The 24,846-nt window shown below is 43.3% G+C and overlaps 1 protein-coding gene across 1 annotated transcript; it reads left to right on the top strand.

The window, feature by feature from the left end:
• The first annotated feature begins 19,077 nt into the window (after positions 1–19,077).
• On the top strand, positions 19,078–23,586 carry EEF1A1 (eukaryotic translation elongation factor 1 alpha 1). The gene is made up of 8 exons (XM_084283860.1): positions 19,078–19,147; positions 19,919–20,110; positions 20,940–21,119; positions 21,253–21,549; positions 21,798–21,948; positions 22,112–22,368; positions 22,625–22,859; positions 23,184–23,586. Exons 2-8 carry the CDS (start codon positions 19,967–19,969, stop codon positions 23,306–23,308), a joined length of 1,389 nt encoding a protein of 462 aa, XP_084139986.1. The 5' UTR covers positions 19,078–19,147; positions 19,919–19,966; the 3' UTR covers positions 23,309–23,586.
• The last annotated feature ends 1,260 nt before the right edge of the window (positions 23,587–24,846 follow it).

A 24,846-nucleotide genomic window follows, 5' to 3' on the forward strand; every position in this document is an offset into this window, starting at 1 on the left:
CTGGCAAAATATTTTCTGCTAGTCCTTTTGGATGAGCCTTCTGAGCTGCAAAGCACACACTGCTGGCTCATGTCGCATGTTTCATCCACCAGTACTCCTAGGCCTTTCTTTACAGGGCTGCTGATAGTGTTTCTATTATATTATGTTACTGTACGCATAGACCTCTCCTTCAGTGTCACCTCTATTTAGAAATGTTTCCCATGTTATGTATTTTCAAAAGTACTGATGTTTTCAGTGTCTATGTTCATCTCTTGTGACACGGGATCTTGATTAAAACTAGGCAGTTTCTTGTGGTGACTGTTTTTTCCTGAGAACAACATCCATGATTATTTTTTTTGCTGCATTTTTTTTTAACAGATGTACCAAAGTAAGGAGGTGTGCTCTCCATACCATCAAGAAAACTCTAATTGGGATGCCTTCCTGGAATGAGGGAAGTTGTTTCAATAAGCAGATATTCTTCATTTCAAAGCAGGAGTTGAATCACTGCTTTGAGAGCAAGTTTAAGTGTCGCCAGGTACTTTTAAGTGCATTCTCCTCAATGTCTCCTCCTGACACAGTTCTGCTTAAGCATTTCTTGGAGCATTTGGTGCAAAATTCCACCAACATTAGTAACAGAGATGAAATAACACTTAGCAGAATATCCTACAGCATGCGATAAAAGTATTGACCTGTGATCTTAACCATGCTCTTTTACAGTCTGGAAAAGTGCCTTGGTCACTCTTGAAAAGACGAAAGGCCACAAAGTAATTGGTGGTTTGTTTGTTTCGCTTTTTCAATTCCCTGTTTATTTGTGCTAAGGGTACCAACTGTTAGTCATGCCTCTTAAAGTCTGAAGTATTTGCCACCCAAAAAATTAGTTCATTCATGTAGGCTTTTTAAGTGCTAAACTAGTGAAGGTTTATGCAATTTTTCATACTGTATAGGGATCCGTGCATGGTGCTTCCCCAGCTACATGTTCCTCTGTGACTGGTGACAGCTGTATTTGCTGTGTGAAAGGGTCCTCTTACTTAATATCCTAGCAGTTGAATTCTCCTGTGTTGTATCTTTTTCTGGCTTCTTTTCTCAATCACTTATTTACTTATTTGCCAATTTATTCTCTCTACTTTCTAAGAATGTTTGATTCCGTGATAAATGAACTAACCTCTAACAAATCTAATATGTTTAGCATTTGCCAGGGAGGAAAGCTGTAGGTAAGGAAGTCTACACATTGCGCAGGTAAGTGAAGTTTGAATGGAAGGGCATTGTCTTCTGTTAGGTCAGCTGTAGCTTTTGGGAAAGACAGATATGTTTTTAAGCTTCATTGTACGCAATCATCACAACTAAAGCCATGCTATCATGTTTTTAAAGCTGTAACAATAAGGAGTACCTTAAAAGGGTCTCCCATTTCTCCTGTGTACCTGTGCCTCAAAAAACGCAATGCCTGGTTTTAGTCGTGATGTGAGAGCAATCATGAATCAGTCAAAAAAAAAAATAAATCAGTCAAAATAAGTAAGTCAAAATGATTCTAATAGTTGTTAGCTGGGCAAATCATATTTTGAGACCTGTCAGTAAAGATGCTATTCATACAAGGGCACTGGCCCAAATTACACTGAAGAAAATATGTCTGACTTAAAGCTAAGGATGTAATTTGCAATGAACAATTTGGTACTGATGTATTTTGCTACTGCTGAAAAGAAACCACCACACTAACAGTATTATATACCAACAGTGAAGTAGATAATCCTGAAGACACAAAGAGGATCTTGTGGGAATAAGTACTTACAGAGTAGTTGGTTAGCCTCATGTCAGTCTCTTTTCTGTAAAGAAATATAATGATCCATTTACTTAAAAATGCATTTGTTTAATCCAAATCAGAGCGTGCTAAAATCAAGTCCAAGTTTACAGATTTGTCTACTTCATGCTTCATTTGCATAACAGTTATTAATATTTATGCTGTTGTGTGTTTAGTAATTCTGAAAAATAGCCTAAGAAAGGATTCACTTATTTCTGTTTTCCGTGATGGTGTACATAGTCTGTTGCAGAAGTAATTCTTGCCATGTTTAATGTGAGAGTAAAACAATGACTTATGTTTATTTGAATTTCTTGCCCTGCACCCTGCAGAGTTGCATGTAGCCTTAGTAACTGGTTTAGTTCAGGGTGTTAGTTATTAACATTTTGTAAGATTCACATAGCCAGAAAAGGAACTGCAAGAAGACACCAGCAATTATTTAAATCCTAGTGGCATAGCAAATGGGGGTGGGGGTGGGAGACACAAAGACATACCAGAGGATTAAAAAAAGTGCTGGCTGGAGTGAGGAAACTGGAGACCCTCCCAATTAAATCACCATTGCAACCTTTCCTTTACCCTGCAGCATAAAATTTTTCCTCTGCTGCCATAATGGTGGTTGGTCATACGTTTTAAACAAACTATTTATGCATGAATCAACTCCTCAACACAGAAATGAATTTTATCAGCTTTCAATTGAGTAAAACTGTTGATCTGGTGTAATCTTGGTAATCTCTGACAAGCTCAAACAAACATCTGGCCAATATAGTTTTCAAGAGTCATAACTCAATCGAGTGAAAATTGTTTCTTCAGGGAAAAAAATAAGTTATTTCGACATGAAAATTTAACAGTTTGGCTATATTGGTTAGGCAAGACTGTTCTGAAAGAGCTGCTCATATTTTTGAGCAGCAATTTTCTTTATCCCTCTAAAGTTTTAAAATAAAACTGCTGATCTGATTTTTGTTGCTTCTCAATAGCATGCTTAATAAAATTATCTATTGGCTGAGTTCAGGCCTGGATCTGACACAAAACATGAAAACTCAGCAAAGTGATTAAAAAGAAGATTCAGGCACTGATAGGCATTTTCAAGTGAATGCAGGTTGACTTCAGAATAATGGTAATTTTGCTGTTACTGCAACGTAATCTGTTCCTGGTTACAAAACATTGCAAGAGAAGGTGCTTGGGAGTTGCCCAAGGCATAGCAGTAGACATAAATGTAGGTTATTAAGCCAAAATTTTGTTTGTCTTCTCCTCCCATTAAAAGATAGCAATTTGCTATAGAGTAGAGCTGTGTGAAGAGAGATAATAGCTTTTCATAAAGCATTGTAAAACTTGGAAGAAAATTTCATGAAAGGATTTTTTTATTATTTGTTTTGTGGCATACAAAAATTTCCGTACGGGTACTTCAGAATAGAAAAATATATATTATAACATGTTCTTTTCCTAAAGTGAATTCAAATGTAGAAAATGTATTCCGCTCAGCCAGACTTGGGTAATATGTTTTCTGGTGGAAAACGTGGTTCTGATGATGTTTCTCTGACCACTTCTTCTGCTGATCCATTCCAGCAGTAAGTGACTAATCGCCTTCTGAATCATCTTACTAACTCAGAAAACAGAGACAGAGATTTTTGCCAAAGCCCCATCATTCTCCCACTGCTTTTTGCCTGGCCATCTGGGCTTCAGGGAGAACAAGAAGTGACAAGTGCATTCTGTGTCTACAAGTTTAAACACTATACTGACGGGGGGAAAAAAAGACCTTTCCATGTATCCTAAAAAAGGAAATTAAACAAGAGTCCTGCAACAACTGATAATCTGTTAGCGTTTTAGGGAAAACACAAGATCCCAGAAATTGCAGGTAGCTTTTGTGGCAGTATAAAGAGAATAATTGCTATGGCCATCTTTAAAAGGAAACTGAAATGGAGCAACTTTTGCAGCAGAACTCAAGACCTAATTCTGCCAGTCCCACTGAGCGGTAAGTAGCTGTAATGGCATTATTTAAGCAAAACCACTTCAACTGACTTTTTGAATGAAAAGTAGGGGTGAGGGGAAGGAGGGCATTTCCTTTAATAACACCAAAAAAAGTCTCGTCTTCTGAACAATCTTCAAATTGAACTGTATGAAAGTAAAAAAACATCACCATGTGAAATTCAGTTCTGATTTGACTAACTTATGGTGCTGTCAAATTTGCATGCTATGCATGGTCAGCACGTCTTGCATGCTTGTTTTGTTGAGCTGGGAAGTACATAATAACTTAAAAGGAAGATGTTGATTTTTACTGTCCAGTAGAAAGGAAGCAGTAATGTGTTACTCTATGTAGATAGGATGGAATCTAAGGCTAATAGCTGTTGTGAAGGAATTAATTATTTACCATAGCCTGATTTGCCCTTGAGTCCATCTCAGTCATTACCTTTGTCATTGCTGACATTCATTTTGCACAGTTAAGATCTGCTTCTGCAGTCAGCTGGCCTCACTGAAGGTGTGAGACTGAAGCTGATGACTTCTGACTATCTGTAACTGGTCCTGTGGTGAGCTGAAGAATCAGTTCATTGGGAATGGTTATGGAAAGGCCAAATTGCTTGTCTTGAGTGTTTTTTTTATGAGTGCAGTCTCTTTCTCTTTTCTTTCAGATTCATAGATGTGCATAATTTGGAGTCTACTTCCCATGCAGTTACTTATGTTAATATTTTCTGCTATGAAAATAGCTTTGCTCAAACTTAAAGGCCCTTGTGTGAAGAGAAGGAGAAACCAGGCTACTTGAATTGTCAATATATAGCTGACAGTTGCTAGGCATCTTTGCATGGTGTTGAAAGGAGAGAGAAGAGGCAAATAAGAGATGTTAATAGCAGTAGAGAGGGATCAGATTGTAGAAGAATATCCACACAGGGATAGTGATGTTAATCTAATATCTCTGCGTGGACTCATGTTGATGCAGATGGATCTTTAGGCATCTATTGAGCACTAAGCATCTGCTCAAGTATTTTGCTGTAGTGTGACCTAAAGCCAAATCTGTGAAGGAGGTGGCTTGTGGCAAAGCTGTGGTGTCATGTAATTGGTGAAATATGTGTTTCCAGCAACAGGTCCTGTGGCTCTCCATCCTGGGCTGAAGCTCTCCGTCCCCTGGGAGATGTTTTGGTCTGAATTCCTGTGGGCAGAGGGTGGGTGTCAGCCTGGTCCTACTTTCTATCATGGTAGGAGAAAAAGAACAAAAGAATCATGCTTACCCCCTTGTTTTAAGAGAAAACCAGCATTTTTTTGTGGGCTGCTTACCTTGTCTGTCCTCTGTGATCCTCAAAAGCTGAGAATGAGGACTGTGTGATGATGGTGAAGCAGTGAAAGGCTTAGGCAGAAAACAGCTACCAAGCAGCTGTATCCATGGTCTGTGTGGTTGCCTGGGTGCAGCCAGCACCAGAATGGGGAACGAGAGAGTTTTAATGTGAAAAATGGACCTGTGTGGGCAGACCTGTCTCCAGAGCCGGGCAGCAGCTGAAATTTTGACTACTCTAGTCAAAGGGTGTGCAGAACATGTTCACTCAAGCTTAAATGTAATAGATATCTGTAACTTCGCATACATTCACTGGATTCAAAGTATCCCCTTTTACTGGAAAAGCAGCTACTCTGTGAAAATCAATCCACAGCCGTCTTGCTCAATCAGTCTAAAGAACATAACTAAAATCACTAGGCACAGGAGCTGTGGGTCCTACCCTAGCTCTCCTCTTAACGGGGTGCTAACATCAAAGGTTACTTTTGACCATCGAAATGCCGAGTGGTCACAACACAAGCAACCACTTTGAATTGCTGAAATTGAATTGCAAATAGCAGCTGGCTTCACTTCTAACTGAGGATCCAATGTAAAAAAAAAAAAAAAAAGGGGGGGGTGGGGACCCAGACCAAACAAAATTCCAAACTAAATCCATCTGTCTGTGTCTGCTCAACGAAAGCGAAATGCTAAGCGTGGCTCTTTGAAGCCGAGATGAATGTTTCACTGTTCGGAGAACGTGCGGCCTGCGCAAACACACTTGTAGGAGGGCAGATGTCTTCCTACAGGAGGGAAAAAATAAACCTCTCTCTGCAGGTTTCCTCCGTGGTGCCTGTTTTAATTCTTCTGAGTCGGGAACCGGGAGTGCAGGCAGGCGGGTAGCGAGCAGCTCTCGCCCCGTGGCGTTTCGGCTGAGTCATGAGGTACGGCCACGGGGCTTTGTCTCGGGGCACTGGGCAAGGAGGCCGCCATTCACAGCACAAAAGCGGGGATTTGGAGTTCGTCACGGGGCAGTGCTGGCTGCTGCCCGCTTCTGCGACAGCAGGAGGCCGCAGCAGGCCTCTGCCCTGGTGAGGCTGCCCCACAGCCAGCACCCATCCCACTAGCCGCCCCACAGCCAGCTCACATGCCTGTGAGAAGGCCCCAAGGGCAGATCAGATAAGGCAGTCTTATAACAAGTAGGTAAGGAAGCCTTTTTCCCCTAGCATACAGACTGTTAAAGTGCTGATCGTTCAGGAGTCTCAAAATCAGTAAGCTGACAATTAGCCCGATCAATAAATCCTGTTTATTTTCACTCTTCACATAGCGAAAAGCATCTTTCCTGCACTTGCTTTTGATCTGAGAACTGCTCTCAAATTAAGAGGCCTCAGTCGGGCTGCACAGGGTACTTTGGGGCACTTCACCCCCCGCATGGTGTGTTTGAAATCACTGCCTCCAGCTGTAATAATGTCTGAGAGCCTTTGCTTGCAATGACAATGGCTTAGAGTTGAACCCTCACCCTTAATACTATCCTCAAAAGAAAAAGGTCCAAGGCTCCTGTAGAGGAGCAGACCTACTCGACTCCTTTGGAGTAAAAAAAGTACCTGAAATATGTTGTCAGAAACGTATCGGTTTATGCTATATTAAGAGTGCATTAATAAAGTGTGAAGAGCTAGTGTCTGTGCATCCAGTGTTATCCATCTGAACAACTTCATGTGCTTCCCAGGTGTCTTGGCAAAATCGTGGCTTACTGTCTTATTTGGGTGTAGCATCCCATGGGTACAAGGCAGCCACCAAGGTGGGGGCAGCTGGGGAGTGGGCACAAGTACAGAGAGCAAGCAGCCTGCTGCTCTTCACAACCCACACATGATGCAGAGGGCTGTCTGCAGCCCCACTGCTTCAGAGAGGTCAGCTTGTGACAGCTAGATTATCGCTGATACATGCTTTCAGTCCTAGGTGGAGAAAATTGTTCACCTTTGATCTTACTTTTCTTTGCCAGGCTGATTATGCGTTTGGTTCCCTTTTGAGAAAGGCTCTTGCATCTGGAAACTAGGTAGCACAGGAGGGGAACCAAAAGCTAAGCACTGGGTAAGTTTTTATCAAAGCACAAACTGAGGCTGTGGTGCAGCGATGAGCAGCAGCGCTGGGAAAGGCTTTCCACCACGTGGTAAGGCTTTCTCCAGGAAAAGCCTTTGGCAAGTGCTTTGTCAGCTGTCTGCTTAAAGTCAGCCTTGTGTTTTGTATTTAAGTTAAAAGTGACAGATTTGTTAAGGATATCTGTATGATGCAGGCCTGGCTTTACAGTTAAGATACAAACTGGCACTTACATGATGAGTTTCCAGTGTAGTCTAATTCTGCTTAGCATTTGGGAAAAGAAGATAGTATCTAAACTCTTATTTTCTGTACAGTAGGTGAGTCTATCATGTGACTCTTCATAGTAATTAGATATTTGATATTGCAGCTATTCTCTTTTACAATAGAATTCAACAAAGCATAAAACATGAGACAGGCAGATACAGGTACAATGGCCTAAACTGTCTTGCTTATCAAGAAGGAGGGAATTAAAAGACAGAAGATTGTGTGTTTTATTGCTCATAGTAATTCCCAATGTAGGAGTTCTTGTGGGTGTTTGACTTGCAGAGCCAAGCGATGAATTTATTCTGGTTATCTTTATTTTGGGTGACTAAGCTTTCTGTCATTTTATTCCACCAGACTATGGAGGTGAAAACCTACTGCACCTGTGGGTAGTGTTTGCATTTACACTTGTATTTGATCTCACGTGCACTGCAAAAAGTGACTTCCCAATGCTCGGAGCTGTACTCAGTGTTCTTTCTGCTGTCTGAAAGGGGCTCAGGATGGTTGCTTTGTGTATGTGCATTAACTTTTTTTTTTTTTTTTTTTAACTTTGCACTTCTTGTTACACTCTGAACAAATGTTAACGCTGCAGTAGAAACTGTATATGCATCACCTTAACCACAAAAGATGTTATGCTGATAAACATTTTGCTTGCGTCTCTAGCTGCGGTGATATGAGGCCTGCTTTACAATTACCCATTGGGAATTTTGTGTCTATTTTGAAGCCTCTGACATGCCTTTTAGAAGGTAACTGAGAGCTGTATACTGAGGCTCTCAACTGCAGCGATGACAGATTGTAGGATTTTTGATGTTTCTTTTTTTTTTTTAAACCTCATGGGTACTTTTGTTCTGAGACCTGCCTAGCATGTCGTAAGAACGACAGTGTTATAAATCATGCCGTCCTACATAATCACTGTGGTTTACCTTAATAACCCTTGTAAACCAGTTCCACTGTTGCTTGAATGGTAGCTGGAGTCTTTTCTATTCTGCTCAGAGTAGCAGGATAGAACCATCTCAAGCCACCCTATGCATATTTTAGGGTAAGATGCTGATGATATGCTGTGCTTTATGCTGGGTATTACTGGTAATCTCTGTCTGCAGTGAGAAACAGACTTGGGCTTTTTAGCACAGGTTTGTGGTTTCTCTTTTCTTTTTCAGCCTGTACTTTCCGCATTTTTAAAAAAGGAGTGCTCTGGTCTCATACACAAACGGGTGACTTCGGGGAGATGTTCCTATGCCCTATAAATAGCAGGGGAAGCCCTGCGGTGAGCGCGACGTAGGCGTTGCCTGGCGTTCCAGGCGTGGTCTGCCTTCAGTTTCTCTGAGCCTACCCAGAGAGAAAGTACCCGTGGTACTTTCATTGTTGCCATTTGGTCATCTCCAGTGACTCCGTCAGCAGCTATTTGGAAACGGTGCTGGGGATTGCAGTGATCACTTCAAAGCCCTGGTGCAGAGCTCCAGGTTCATTGGGGCACTTCTGTGGTTGTTGCTTATTCAACGTACTAAAAGAATGAATTGAGTAGAAAGTAAAGACAGCATAATCAGGTGTACTTGTTCCATATTGCCGTTAGCAGGTCAATGGGTGTACCTGGGTGTTGTCTCTTGCTGCTTGTACTTGAGCTGGTACTTGTCAAGTCCCAATCCCCATCAGCAGGCATTGTATGTGTGCACAGCAAGAAAAGAGGAGGGGCAGAAATTGTGTGTTTGTGTATAAATTCCTGAATCAGAACTCAGAATAAGAGACTACAAAAGCTGTGACAAGATTAGGGTGATGTTGAGATGACTAAGATGGGCTGACCTTGCCTAGCTGTGTACACAGCAGAAAGTGAGTATAGTATTGTAAATCACAATCCTTGCCCTCGTGCGGATACCTAAGAATTAGCAGTGGAGAAATAGACTTGCTGTGGGCAAATACTCAGAGACTTTTTAACAGGTACATAGAGCTTCATAAAGTTTAAGCATGAAATACCAGTCTGGGCTTCTTAGGTCTGTCTGTAGCACGTGACAGGGCCTTGTTCAGCTTTGATAGTTATAATGGCCACATTGCATAGTTGAGAGAATAATTCAGGGTACAATTTCACTTGGTAGCTAATCTGATATAACTGAGCTTTGCCACCTAACCCCACTTCCTGGGGGTTGAGTCTGGGGTTGTGTGGCCTTGGAAGTAACTGGGCCAACTAGATAACTGGGCAGCTTCAGTGCTGTCACACTCCTTTCAGCCATGCGGTTGTTAGATCCAGAGCAGGAAATAGTTGGATAGATCAGGGGAGGAAAGCAATTCTGCCGGCAGGTATTGACAGCTGCGGAGGTTTAGCTTTTGACATGGGTTGACACCTTTCTGCTCCCTGACCTCAGATGTACGCTCAAGAGGAGGGGCTAGGACTCATTTTGGAGTACACACTCTGTTTCCTGTCCTGTTCTGGGGATTGTTAGCGTAGTTCCAGCTGAGCTCAGAGAGGAATGATTAACAGCTACATCTTCACTGCCTCGTGCTGCAAAGGTCAAAGTAGACGCAGTTGCATCAGTGCCGAGTGTAGTGCTGCTGGAGCAGGAGGCTGTCTGTACCCCTACTCTGTTGAACAGTTCACTTCCCCTGCCAGATTCCTGTCTGCCTCGCAGGAATGCCATTACCATGAGCTGTTTCTAAAGAGGATCCCATGAGGGAAGGAGAAAGCGAGTGAGCAAGAGTTTCTGCTCCCTCGCTTCGTGCGGGCATGAACGTGTTGCTGGGTGGCATGACTCACCGCGCGGCCCGATGAAGTCAATGGGATGTGCGAGCTTCCAAAGCCAGCACAAAGTATTTCCCTTAAATAGTGATTCTGCACTTTAATGACTCGGCAGAGCTAAATTTAGAGGTGGATCCGAGATGTGCTTTGTAAAAAGCAGCATTTCTTTACGACTGCCGTTCCCCCACACACGATGCCAGCGTGCGCCCCTGTGAGTCCTCGTGGCAGCGCTGGTACCTCTGCGTGATGTGCACACAGAGAGGGCTTTTATGGTGACTGACAGCAGACGTACATAAAACAGCTGGGGGCTGATTTAATATCCTCCGTGCTGAATTGAAAACAGCGTATGGGATAAAAACCTCAGAGTATGCTTTACACTTCTGGATGCCTTAGGAATCGGGTAAAATGTGGCGTGGAGGTTGCCTGTTTGCTCAGATGGACCTCTGAGGTCTGTCTGCTTTCCTCAACAGGGATCCCGTGGTTCCTGTTCCTGGTTTCAGCATTACACGCTGTCTCCTGCCGAGAGAAGAAAAGTTCCTGTTCCAGGCAGCAGAGGACAGTAACTCATGACTTGCTAATATGAACCAGTTTGTGGGTTTGTGTTTTTTTTTTTTCTTTTTTTCTAACCTCTACTTTTCTGGCTTGTGCCACAGCCACATCCCTAAGCTAAAGGATCGGTCTCCTATAGTTTGTATTCCTGCTGCCTCTCCTCCCCTCTCTATCCTCTGCCTCTGTTCCCCAGGGCTGTGGCAGAGCCTGGCAGGGTGGCATGTCAGCCCTGGCTCCCTTCCCTCACAGATTTGGCCTCAGTGCTGATTCAACACTCGTTCCCAGTTTAAAGGGGACGAAGTCTACTTTATACAGCGTGTGTGATACCGGTTTTTAACCCCTGAAACGCCGTTCCCCTGTGGATTGCCTCGCAAAGCCACACCTGCTGTTTTTCACAAGAGTTGTTACGGAAAGGGACTGCGAGGAGTACCAGCGCGTGTGGACTGACCTCCCACGTAACATCACTGCACTGATAGTCCTTGCCAAGGTAGCGCTGCCCGTGGGAAAATCAAGCATGCTGTTATTTTAGCATTCTTCTGGTTGTTGTTGAGAAACCAAACGTGTTTTCCAGCATTTCACTTTGATAAGAAACCAGTGCTGGATGAGTGCTTTATAATGTGACGCTAGGAATCCACGCGGTTCCTAACACTTCTAGCATAACCTGCTATATGTAGTGGCAGGAGGAGTTTGTGGTACAAAATTTCTTCTCCCCTTGTCATTTGTAGTCTAACTCCTCCTTGGTTAGAGAGTTTAGGAGTGACTGTCCCATTTCCTTCCACACCTCTGTTACATCAGGCTGTCCTTCAGCTCTTCAATAAAATGTATTCAGTCATCTAGTGCAGAAGATGGAATTTACGCTGGCAGGTGCAGTATTAGTGGCTGAAGTATTCGTGATTTTCTATTCAGATGTGACTATCACTAATAAGGCTGACGTCTGGCTCATATAAGCATGTTGAAGTCCGTGGGGAGATCTTCTTACCAAGATAAACAAGGTGGGCAGGATTTATGGTGTAAGAAATTCATTCATGATCGCTCAGCTCTTCTGCGTAATGTAAGCCTGTGGAAACAAAGGCCTGAAGAGACTTTGAGATACCAGACCCATAAATCAGGAATTATCAGTTATACTTGAACCACTCCTGATAGGTATTGAGCTGCTTGTTAGAAGAAGGGGGTTGGGAGATTCCACCATCTGAGCACAGAATCTGTTCCAGTGCTTTAATTCTCCATCATTTTCCCTAAATATCTATTTTACAGCTTCAGGAGAAGCCCGGTTCCTGACTCGGTGCAAGAAGAACACTCCTCGTGCCTCTCTCTCTGCAACACCCTTTTTAAAGCTGCTATCATCTCTCCCCACAATCGGAGGACTGTTCTAAGCTAAAAATTAATGTCAAATACGCTTCAAAGACCAACTAAAAGTTTTGATTTTCTTCTGGATTGTGTCACATCTTGAGAGGTGACTCCTAAGCTGGACAAAGTATCCAAGCAGAAGCTTTCATCAGTGCTAAGTAGAATGGAAGGTTTATTTCATGTATCTTCCAACACTTCTGTTTATACACCTCAGCATGTTTGCTTTTTTCACAAGAGTATGGCAGTGTTGACTCATGTTCAGCTTCTGATCCACTCTAACCCTGGGCCGTTTTCTACAGGATTGCTGGTTTGCTGCTGTTTCTCCTGTGTTTGTGCAGTGAACTGCAAAACAACAAATATTAATCTTGATTTATTTCCTAATTATTGTAGACCATTGCTCCAGCTTGCTCATGTTACTCTGAATGCTGCTCTTGACCTCTGAAGCGCTTAATCCCCCTCCCAGCACGCAATTTTGAATGATTTTTGTATGTATTTATACCCGTATATCTGTATGGTGGAATAATGTCTGTGCACACAGGCAGATTTGCTACAACCTTCCGTAGTGATACTACCACTTACTTTGTGTGTGTGCCTTTTTCAGCTGGTCTCTCACCGCTATTATTTTGTCCAAAGTTTGCTGAGCTTAGTTCTGCAAGCTGCGTGCAAGGAGTGTCAAGTCTTCCCCTAAGTTAAATAAATCCACATTTCTCCATCCACGAGCCTGTTAAACCTGTCACAGTAGAAAAGATGAGTTTGATGCAATCTGCTCCTAACAAGTCTGCAGCTGTTACTTATCAACCCATTATCTCCTTAAAACCAGTTCATTTGTTCCAATATATTTTTCCAGGAACTGAAATTAGGCTGACGGCTCCATAAGTGCCCAGCTTGTGCGTGCATTTTCTTTTTCATTCAATTTATTTTTTTTTTCCCTATTTTTCCAGTGTTCTGGAACCTTCTCCATTCCGTAGTTTTCAAAGATAATCAGTAATGGCTCCAAGATAGCTCTGTCTGGCCAAATACTTCAGAAAGGCTGTATTAGTCAGCTAACTAAAAACAAAGAGTTTTAGGTAATGGCCTCTCCTGTTTCTAGCATGTATGCCCTCCCCCCACATCAAGTTCTTTCTCCTTTTGTGTTCAGTTTTTTTCCGTTTGTTAAGTTTTGTTTGCTTGTTTTCTAGCACAATTAAATGCGGAGCACTGCTTCATCTGTTGACTTACTGCTTTTAGCAAGCAGGTCCCATTGTTCGTTGCCAGTTACAAATAATCAACTTCTATTTCTGTCCTAATTTAACTACCAATAGCCTCGAAACTTTTTATGTCATCACGTCCAAACTCATGACCCTTCCTTTACATGATTTTCTTTCCAGAGACTGAGCCAAACTACCTTTCAGTCAACCCAGTATAGATTGAACAGGGCAAGTGTAAGTACTTTTCCAGATCTAGATTTATTCCCATAGTTCTCTGAAACCTTTCCAAACATCGTATGTTTCAAATCTAAAATTGCTGAATAAATGTCAAGCATATACTAAACTAAATCCAAGCATGACTGCTAAAAGACTCGATCTGCACCACTTCTGGTGACTGTGGCTATCACGTAGCAAGAATCCTTTAAGAGTGAGTGCAGTGGAAGCTGATCAATAGCATGAGTGATGCCAATGCTTGAAGCCATGGCAACATCAAGATAGGAGAGATCAAGGTGGGAGAGTGGAACTAAGGATGGCACTTCATCCAGAGGAACATCTGGACGTGTCTGCACCATCCTTAGTAGCACAAGTCTCAGGTACTGCCACCTTCCTCCTCTGGCCAATCCATCCACTCTCCCCAGTTCATAGCAGGCTTTAGTGGTCTGCACCAAAAGCTCCTTTATGTTTCTCTCCCTTGCAGCTTTCAGCAGCATCTCAGGTTTTCTTTCTTCATATAAAGCAACCCCCTTCTAGGAAATCTACCTTTAAACTTTGCCTCCTTCCTTGAAATTTTGCATTTTCTTGGGTCAGTAGGAGAGGCAGAATGAGCGTCTGCAAGATGAGAACAGGGAATTTTAGCTTTTCTGTCAGTGAATTTCCAGCTTGCTGAGTGCACGAGCCAGCTCCAAAGGCAGCAAATTACCCTCATGAGTGGACATTCAGCAAAGCTATCAGAGTATATGGCTCAGTTGCTGGTAAGGGCCCAGCAGAAACCTTTAAAGCGTGTGGTCAATGAGTGAGGAGTTGAGGTACCACTTAAAAGTTTCATCTCAGACTGATCAGTGTGAAAGTATGAATCAGTTGCTTAAGGCAAAATGACTTTTAGCACAACAGACCAGAGCTTTAAAATGGAGTCTTGGAAGAGAAGTTCATGGTAAATTAAGAACAAGAGCCAAACTGACCTTACCCACTGGATTTCTGTTCAGCACCTGCCTCTGTTGGTATGCACAGTGCTCAATTTTTTATACTCACACGTAGGCTGTGCTTTGAATTGAACTCCTAGACGGCCTTATCAGTTACGTTCCTTTAGGATGTCCAAAATGTGGTGGGATGCAGTGAAAATGTGCTCCCATTCAGGGAAAAGGAGTAAATGCCCTAGCCTCTTTGCTGTTGCAAAACACTAATGTAAAACCACAGAACAGTTTAACAAATTACATTGTTTCTCTGTAATAGTGGTGGTTAGTTCGTCAGCCCTTCACCTTTATTCTGCATCAGAGTCTAGAAACAACTCTTTGCCTGGAGCCAGGTCATCAGCTGGTATAAATTAGCCTAGCCCAAGTGAAGGATGTGAAGCTTTGTCAGGTAGCTATACGTGAAGGGTCTCTTCTTGGTAGAACCAAAGCAGCGATTGCCTCTTGAATCTGATGTCCTCGAGTTGTCCACGTGTATCTGTTCAGTTCCAAGAAAAAATAAGAAAAAAGCCTTACTGAAGCAGCCATACGTGAGGTTCATTCCTTCCCACTTGAAACACTTCTACCCTAAATCAGATGTTTTCTTCTTCTAGTTCAGTAACACAGGGCTCCACAGCACAGAAGTTTTGGCGAAGGACGGGAGGTTTCAATACAGCATCTCCAGAACGTCCCTGCCCACTCTGCTACAAAACCTTCAGTGGTGTAATGGTTCAAGTGGTACTAAACATTCAGCATAGATGAGCCTTCTTGCACTGAGGATAAAATATGGTTTGAAAAGACTTCTTTAAAAGCAGGCTGTCCTCTGAGCATTAGTGCTTCACTAGTTGCAAGTGCTATAACTGGAAGAGTGCTGCTTCCCCCAGGAATCTTGTTTTATGGGAAGCAATACCTTCTTAAGAGGCTCGCTTTAGGTTATTCAGAAACTTTTGAAAATGTAGATGCTTATTTATCCCAGCAATGCTCTTGATACTGTTTGAAGGCCACTCTCCTAGGCTTTCTACTATAAAACCCTGTTTTCTGAATCTGTAAGCAAGGTCAGCTTTGAGATCAGGCAAGGTTGTTCAGGGATTTATCCAGTCCAAGTCTTCCAAGAGCGGAGGGGTTTATTTTGTGCTCTCTCCTGAGAATGTAACTTAGAGTGTATATATTTTATTGTCTCTTCCCTTTACCAAGTGATTTCATTTGTATAAAAATACCAGCTTCTAATACAGAACTAAATAACATTCAAAAGCTTTTTTTCAAGTGGTTCCAATTCAATTAAACTTTTTTTTTTTTTTAAGTAGGTTCTCTGTCTAATCTCTTGCTGTGTGAATAGCACAGTTATTCTATTGTTCGTATATTTATTAAACAAGTGTAAAATCTGCTAGTAAGTATTAGGATGATGTAGGGGAAGGGATTTCATAGCAGATGTAGGTGCTTTTTATTTCTATTACGAACCAATGCATTAAACAAGTACAAATGGAACTAAAGCTGTGTGCTCATGCTATAATTTGTTGAACATTTGGGCTAATGTACATACAGTTAAAATTGTAATGTTGGGATTAGAAAATATTTCACAGTAAGAATGAGGTTAATTGTATTACAGAATAATGCCGTGTACCAGAATCGGTTTTTGCTAATCACCAATTAAAATTGATAACTTGGGATTACTTTTCCACCAGCTTCTGAAAGTGCCCTCAAGTAATCTTAGTGCCTCTTCGATGTTCAGGGAGCTTGATAACTACATGTATCAGATCTGTGCTTAAAGTCTCGTGCTTCTGAAGTCTGTTTGCTTACACTCCTGGATGACCTTGTTCACAGCAGTTGAAACAGTCATGTAAGTGCTGGCTACCTTCATCTCTGCACAGGAGTCTAATCAGAAAGATGCCACTTCCACGTGTATGTACTCTTTCGAGGTACATGATGAGAACATTTTTTATTTCCTGGTGTGATGTCACTGACTGTGACTGTGTTCTAAGATTATAGCACATTCCTCATGCTATTTAGTCACATAATTGAAATAAAAGTAGTGCTATTGTAATTAGTGTGATCTCAAAATCCAGTTAACGTTTATATTTAAAGGTTAGACTATTTGGCTCGGATATACTGACAGTATAACTTCATTTTAATATCACTTTGTTTGAGATTCAAGAACCTTTTAAAAGTGGTTATTCCATAGGTTCCCACAATACAGATGCTCTAGTGAACACTGGTATGTATTCTTACACTTCAGGCATGTCTGGACATAGGTTATTTCAGTTTAGCATACTCACTATGCTCACTAATGGTCAGGGGAGAATGAGTGATTTTTTCCCCACATATTTCTGAAGCCAGGCGGGATTTACTAAGTAAGACTCCAAAGCCTGAAAGACCTTGAGTTCTTGAAATCTCTTATCTCTGTTTCTTCACAAGTTTTTTTTCTTATCAAAGAGATTAGTTTTGCCTAATGAGCAGAATCTAAAATTTGTAACAGGCTAAATAGGCTAAACAGGCTAAATGGATGCAAATGCACACAGGATTTAGTCCAGTATGTGCCTATCTGTGTTAGTCGAGAGGATTCTGCAGAACGCATTTCCAGAGAATTATGTGAGGCTACTCCTATATCTGAAGCTCCCCAGCTGTATAAATATTTGGCAGATTGATAATGGGAATGTTCCACTAATAGAATGGACAATGAAAGATAGACTAGTTGTTGAGAGAGTAAAAGCATGTAGTGGACTGATTACAGAGGAAATAATAAAATTCTTCTGAAAATTCAATTAAAGAAATGGAGGGAAAAGGCTTTTCTTGAAGGCTTTTAACTAGGACATGGCTAAAAGATTGTTCAACACATTCAATGATTTTCAGCTATGTAAGTAGGACAGGAATTGCTGTCTTCAGAAATACCTAGTTCTAAATGCCTGTATTTATGAAATAGTCTTTTAAACATGTCCCTTAAAAAGAAATGTGCAGTTTATTATGGGCCACGTCAGAAATCAATAACACATTTCCTTTCTCCTCCCCCATTGCGGCAGAAGTCACTGAGAATTTTAAACTACATTTTTGTAGAATGGATACTTTGTCAGATCAGTCCATTAAAAATACCCCCTGCTGGCATACATATTTCAGAAGCTAACTCAAAACAATTGTGTAAAGTAAAGCTTTTTAGCTGTGTTTACAAACCGCCTTTGCTTTATAAGAGCCCCCAAAAGCTAACTTTCTTACCAATTTTACCCCTTGTTCCTGAGCCATGAAATCACTTTAGGATTATGCATTTCCATTTTAAAGAAAAGGGACCCTTCTCCCTTTCCCTCATATAAAATACCTTCATGAATTTTACACCTGAGTGTAAGTTTCGAGAAAAGCTGAACCCTCTCTAGCTTCCCCCCCTCCCATCGATTTCTGTGTTTAAAAAAAAAAAAAAGGGGGGGGGTGGGAAATAACACCATGATGACTTTATTCCTCTCCTAAAAATGACTGAGATTATTTAATGATGTCTGAACACATTTGCAGGTTTTACTCAGTGAAACTGAGTTTTTGTTTAAAAGGCATATTCTAAATTTGACATCTTCTCTAATACGTGTCATTTCTCAAAATTATGTTTGTTTGTTTGTTCTTTCCAAGTACACTTTTATTTTTTAAATCTTCCATGTGGAAAAACAGCAAATGGAAACCTTGTGCTTCTATAACAGTCCATGCAGTACTAAGCTTGCTGCTCTCTCTACTGTGCTGATTTTGATGCTGGATGCATCTCAGCTAAGGGACACTTGGAGACAAGTGAAAGTGTAGATTCATCACGTGGGTTTTTTTGGTGTGGTTTGCTTTGATTTATTTACTTATTTTTTGTTGGTTGGGGGCTTTTTTTTTTTTTTTTTTTTTTTTTAAACAAGCTGTTTTGGTGTTTTAAAACTGCCAGGTAGAGACCATGCCAAAAAAAATGAATGGGATTATAGTTGGGTGTGTATAGTGAAGTAACAATTTACAACACCGGTGTATCAAGAAAGAAGAAAAGGAATATATGTATGAAGGAAGAAAACAGACCATGTAGGTTTGTTTCCTTTGCAGATCATTTTAAAAGAGCCAACAAAAATACTTGTTCATCTTCTCAGCTTAATTTCGCTTAAAAAGGTGTGTTTGGAGTTGAGTAATTAATGGATTTTCTTCAGTTAGAGGTGAGTAAACTGTGCATTTTCTTACTTCAGAAGAATGGGGGTAAGGTACGGGAACCACGAGGGCTTTTATTTCTGATGGTGTGGGTTGTTCCGTGACTCCTTGCCCTCAGAGTTTCAAAAATAAAGGGTTAGGGTACATTTTAGTGGCTCTCATCAGAAACTTTCACCCATGAAAGTACAGAAGAGGGGCACGTTGTGCACTTTGGGATCCTGGCACAGAAGTCAGACCCTCGGTGCTGCCTTGGTCACGCCTGAAACACTTGGGCTACAAACCCTTGGGATGCCCCTCCTGAGGCATCTACCTCCATTTGTGTGACTTGTGAGACAACTTTTTCTTTCTGGGGCTGCAAAAAAGACCAAAAAAGATGGTTTTAAAGAAAAAAACACAACACAGCTCCCTCCCGGGGCTCACTAAGCCCCCCCTGTGCCTCTACTCCCCCCCGGGGGCTCTCGCAGCCCCCTCAGGCCCGGCCCCACCCCCTCTCCCCTCCAGGCCCGGGGCCGCCGCCCTGTGCCCGCGCAGCGAGGCCGGGCCGGAGGGGGCGTGGCCACGGGGCCGCCGGGAGCGGTGACGTGTCGGTTAGGCCCCGCCCCCGGCGCAGGGTATATAAGGGGCGGCGCTCACGCCGTCGGTCTTTTTCGCTCCGGGTTCGCCGGCGTCGTGCAGGTGAGGCGCGGCCGCCGCGGGCCGGGCCGGGCCGGGCCTGGGGTGGGGGGGGGGGGAGGGTAATGGAGGGGGGGGTGAGGGGAATGGAGGGGGCTGCGGGGTCGGTGAGGGGAGTGAGGGGGGTGAGGGGATGCGGGGGGTGAGGGAAGCGCCGCTTCGCTGTGGGATGGGTGCGGGGTGCGGCGCTGGGCCGTGGGGGGGGAAGCACCGGGGGGGGAGGGGGGGTGGGGAGCGGGGTGAAGGGTGGGAGGTGGGGGGGGGGGGGGTCCCGGGGGGCGACGGCTCGGGGAAGGAAGGAGGGAGGGGGGGCGTTGGGGGGGGTGGGGGTAGGAAAATGGCGCCCCGCGCTTCCTGCCACAAAATGGAGGACACGGCGGGCCCGGGCGGGGTGAGGCACGCACACAAAGGAGCGGGGCGGCCCCGCCCTCCCCGCCGCACCCCCCCCCCCCCACCTCCTCCCGGCCCCGCTGCTGCCGCCGCCGGGGGTAACTCGAGCCCGAGGAGCCGCGAGGAGGAGGAGGAGAGGGAGGGGGCGACGCCGGGGGGCGCTCGGAAAGGGGAGGGGGGCGCCCGGGCCGCTGCCGCCCGCCCCGCGCCGCTCCGCTCCTCCCCTCGGCGGGGCGGGGCCGGGCCGCGGGCCTCAGGGCACGGCCGGGCCTCCCCGGGCTGCCCAGGGCCCCCTCGGGGAGGCGCTGCGGAGGGAGGAGGGGGGGTGGTGGGGGAAGCCATCGGCCATCAGGGGGTAACCGGGCTGCTTGTGGGACCCGGCAGGTGTCGAGCGTCTTTCTGCCGCAAGGGAGAGCGTAAGCAGCGTGGAAAATGGGTAAGGAGAAGACCCACATCAACATCGTCGTCATCGGCCACGTCGACTCCGGCAAGTCCACCACTACCGGCCACCTCATCTACAAATGCGGGGGCATCGACAAGAGGACCATCGAGAAGTTCGAGAAGGAAGCCGCTGAGGTGCGTGGGACACCCACGGCCAACAGAGCTGTGGGCATGGGTGAATAAAAAGATTTAAGTTGCAAAACTATTAAAATTACGAAATGGATTGGGGTTACAGGCAGTTAAATTGAAATTCTCCCCCTAATTAAAAAGTGCTAAGGCATGGAATCCACCACAGTGGTTGGTTATGCTGAAGTTGCGAAGTGCAAAATGGAAGGCAAAGGAAGGTGCTCCAGAGCTATGTCCATGTAGTGAACCTTGGAATCAGAACCCAACTGGAGTTGCCAGCTTCATTCTTGGCATACATTTAGCTGAAGATAAACCTAATCATCACAACTGCGTTTATCTCTAAAAACAAGTTACCGATTTTGGTACTTGTACCTGTAGGAAGTCTGCAAACATTAATTGTTTCTGTACAGTAACAAAATAGCTTTCAATGAGCACATCACAGAATGAAATGCAGTGAATGCTAGGCTTGCATGGCTGTTCAAATGCTGATTTTGACAGGGATTACGTTAGTAAAAGAACAGAAATCCATAGTGGACACTTGATAGTAGGACTTGGTCTTAAGAGATCTATCCTAAAGGGGTGATAGTGCAATTAACAAGCTGTCAAGAGGGCCAAACTGTCAACAGGTTAAATAACAGAAAGCAGTTGGCATCTCTCACTGGTTGTGCCAAGTGTATCCATGCCAGTGTTTGTAAGCCACAGCGACGTTTTTCAGCATAGATCACTTACTATTTTTAGCTTTTGCCTCTTAGCCTGTGTCTAGTTCACAGTCTTTCTGAAATAAATGCAGACATGTATTGAAAAAAACACAGAATAATTCTTTTTTTTAAATCTGTAGATGGGCAAAGGTTCCTTCAAATATGCCTGGGTCTTGGACAAGCTGAAAGCTGAGCGTGAGCGTGGTATCACCATTGATATTTCCCTGTGGAAATTCGAAACAAGCAAGTACTACGTCACCATCATTGATGCCCCTGGACACAGAGACTTCATTAAGAACATGATCACTGGAACTTCTCAGGTAGGGAAATAGAGCTAAGGATTTGAGAGTTTGGGCAGGCTCTTCCTTAGTTGCTTTACTGTGAGGGAGTTCCCCTAACATCGTGGCATATGTGTAGGTATTATAATGAAGGCTTTTTTCTTCCTTTTCAAAGGCTGATTGTGCTGTCCTGATTGTTGCTGCTGGTGTTGGTGAGTTCGAGGCCGGTATTTCCAAGAACGGGCAGACCCGTGAGCATGCTCTTCTGGCCTACACCCTGGGTGTGAAACAGCTGATTGTTGGTGTTAACAAGATGGATTCCACCGAGCCACCTTACAGCCAGAAGAGATACGAAGAAATTGTCAAGGAAGTCAGCACTTACATCAAGAAAATTGGCTACAACCCAGACACTGTAGCTTTTGTGCCAATCTCTGGTTGGAATGGAGACAACATGCTGGAGCCAAGCTCTAACGTACGTTTTGCATTTCTTAATATAAAGATATTAAACTTTGCAGTATTGTAGAGATCAATTGTGCAATGGATAGTGCATGTTCTCTTAAATGTAATGATCTGAAGTGCGGAGGTCAGAATCAAGTTCCAGCACTTGACGAGTTCTTATTCTGTAATAATATGATGAGTGCTGTGGAGATAAATTGCTTCTTTCTAGCTTTACGCTGTTAAAGTGGACAGGCAGTGATGCTTGGGCTGTCTTCATTACAGATGCCCTGGTTCAAGGGATGGAAGGTTACCCGGAAAGATGGCAATGCCAGTGGAACCACCCTCCTCGAGGCTCTGGACTGCATCCTGCCACCAACTCGTCCAACTGACAAACCTCTGCGTCTGCCTCTTCAAGATGTCTACAAAATTGGCGGTACGTGTTCCCAAGTTACTCACTTAACAGCTAAGGCATGAGACAAATGCAGTTTTCTGCCTGAAAACCAAGTAGAAAGTGTAAAATACTTCCTGGAAGTGTTTTCTCTCTGCCCGTAAGGGCATATAATCACTGGATTACTGAGATCATTTCTCTTCTGCAGGCATTGGTACTGTACCAGTTGGCCGTGTGGAAACAGGTGTCCTGAAGCCAGGCATGGTGGTTACATTTGCCCCTGTCAATGTAACAACTGAAGTAAAATCTGTTGAGATGCACCACGAGGCCCTGAGCGAAGCTCTGCCTGGTGACAACGTCGGCTTCAACGTGAAGAACGTGTCTGTGAAAGACGTTCGCCGTGGTAACGTTGCTGGTGACAGCAAGAATGATCCTCCAATGGAAGCTGCTGGCTTCACTGCACAGGTGACTTTTGAAGCTCTTGGAAGATGTTAAAATCTAGATCCTGGGTTGTGAAATATTAGAAATCTGCTTTTAAAAAAAATTTCTAAAGCAGTAGGATAACCTGTAAAGTAACACAGACCTGTGTTCTGAGATAAGTTTTGCTTTAAGCAAATCAGTGAAAGTCGAGGCTTTATAAGATACCAGTCTGTTGTAGGAAGCTTTTCAAACTTATCCCAGTGCTAACTTCATACTTTGCTTTTTTTTTTTTTTCTTCTAGGTTATTATCCTGAACCACCCTGGCCAAATTAGCGCTGGTTATGCCCCTGTGCTGGATTGCCACACTGCTCACATTGCTTGCAAATTTGCTGAGCTCAAAGAGAAGATCGATCGTCGTTCTGGCAAGAAGCTGGAGGATGGCCCTAAATTCCTGAAATCCGGAGATGCTGCCATTGTTGACATGATTCCTGGCAAGCCTATGTGTGTTGAGAGCTTCTCCGATTATCCTCCTCTGGGTAAGGTGTCTTTAAAATGTGCTTAATGCTGACCTCTGGAGAAGATGCCTGATTTCCAGTAACAGGATGTAGTTTTTCCTGTAATATAACACTAAAAGTTCTCAATTCAATTGAAACTTAAAAATGGAACCAGAACTTTGGTGGGACTGGGGGGGTATTCTCTAGATGACATAGCTGGATGTTAATGCTGCAGTCACATGCAGCTACTGTCCTAGAGCAGCAGCTGCTTGCTCAGCCAATGCTGCGTGTTGGTGCCATGTAGATAATGCTGTGGGATGTGTAGCATGAGACAAAAGTCATAAAAAACCACTTCTCTGTTCGCAGGTCGTTTTGCCGTGCGTGACATGAGACAGACGGTTGCTGTTGGTGTCATCAAGGCAGTTGACAAGAAGGCTGGTGGCGCTGGCAAGGTCACAAAGTCTGCCCAGAAGGCCCAGAAGGCTAAATGAAAATTCTGTACATCAGCTGCCACCTCAGTCGTAATCAGTGGTGGAAGAACGGTCTCAGAACTGTTTGTCTCAATTGGCCATTTAAGTTTAATAGTAAAAGACTGGTTAATGATTACAATGCATCGTAAAAGCTTCAGAAGGAAAGGAATGTTTGTGGACCATTTGTTTCGTGGCAGTTTAAGTTATTAGTCTTTAAAACCGATAAATTTTTTAAAAATGGAAACTTGACCAAAAATCTGTCACAGAATTTGAGACCATTAAAACAAAGTTCAATGCTATGTCTCTGTGTTCTTTGGGTTAACGTTAACTTTGTAGAAAAACCTACATACAGGCCTTGTGGGAAAAAAGAAGGATGAATACTTACAGTGCTCAGAAGTTGTGAAGCAAATACTCACGTTTTTTGTTTTGGGGTAGAGTGATGAATTTCAGCTGAGGATTTACTTTTAGCTGTATCTAAGCCTTAAAATCTCATTTCTGCGGTGCTTTTTTTCTTTAAAGATGGTTTCTAGATAAGATAGCACAACTGCATGGTAACATCTGCAGTATGGTGCATTCTATAGTGCACTGAGTAAACCAAAAACCTTGCTGATAGCGAGAGGAAATAGTGTGAACAGAAAAAAAAACAACTTGCATGAGCAACAGAATTACAGTGGGTTCCCAGTTAGTTTTGTACATGTTTTTCTGATGGTAATCTGAAAATGCTTCCCTTGGGGGACTGGTTAACTGTCATGTAGAGACCTTTAATGGTTAAACAGTTCAATTTAAATGGCTTTCAGTACATTGCAGAACATTTGATAGTCACGTTTCCAAAACCAAATTTGAGGATGCTTTGAGGCAATCCCTGAAGGACCCCCCGTTATGGCATCTTGCTCAGTTTTTATTTCAAAGCTGAGAGAAACTGGCAGGTACTTGACTGTCTTCAAACAGCATGGTGTTTACCTGTCGTGTTTGATGGCTTTGAATTCAAATTTGGGGTAGAAGATGTTTAGAGGGTGTCTGCTAGAAAACGTACTGGAGCGTTTCCCAGAGTGATGTGATAAATGCACACTGGTTAGGTGAGCCCCAAATGGTGTGGTGAGGTTTGTACTTGGTGCATCAACAATAGGGATCCAGAGCTTTGGATCACTCGGTTGAAGTGGAATTGGGTAACGAGTCAACAGGTTGCTATTAGTTAATAGATAAATATTGAGTTAAACATTTTGGGAAATAAGAAATGCCAGCTATATTAGATGATGGTTCCAAAATAAGATTGAAGACTTGCTTTGAATCACTAAATGCAGATGAGCAGTTAATGGATAATCAGATCTGACTTGCATAACGATAGAGTTGTTTTACTAACCTTTAACTTGGTTTCCCCACATAAGTCTGAAGAGAATTGAGTAGCTTTGAGGGATTACTGTTCCATGGCACCAGTACTTCTGTCGTGTTTGTAACACCTCCTCCAAAAAAGCAAATCTGTTTGAGTTACTGCTGTGTTCTGATGTTTGTTTTCTTTCCCTTCTTCAGCTGTGTGCCTGCTCTATAGGAATGTGTCTGTA

This window comes from Netta rufina (assembly GCF_964035555.1).
Source record: "Netta rufina genome assembly, chromosome: 3".
Classification (NCBI taxonomy): Eukaryota; Metazoa; Chordata; class Aves; order Anseriformes; family Anatidae; genus Netta; species Netta rufina.

Excerpts from the sequence above, each read along its gene's own strand:
- EEF1A1 (XM_084283860.1), top strand. The coding sequence starts at position 19,967 with ATGGGTAAGGAGAAGACCCACATCAACATCGTCGTCATCGGCCACGTC. Across the intron at positions 21,949-22,111 it reads AGATGTCTACAAAATTGGCG|GCATTGGTACTGTACCAGTT; the intron begins GTACGTGTTCCC and ends TCTCTTCTGCAG. Across the intron at positions 22,860-23,183 it reads CTCCGATTATCCTCCTCTGG|GTCGTTTTGCCGTGCGTGAC; the intron begins GTAAGGTGTCTT and ends CTCTGTTCGCAG.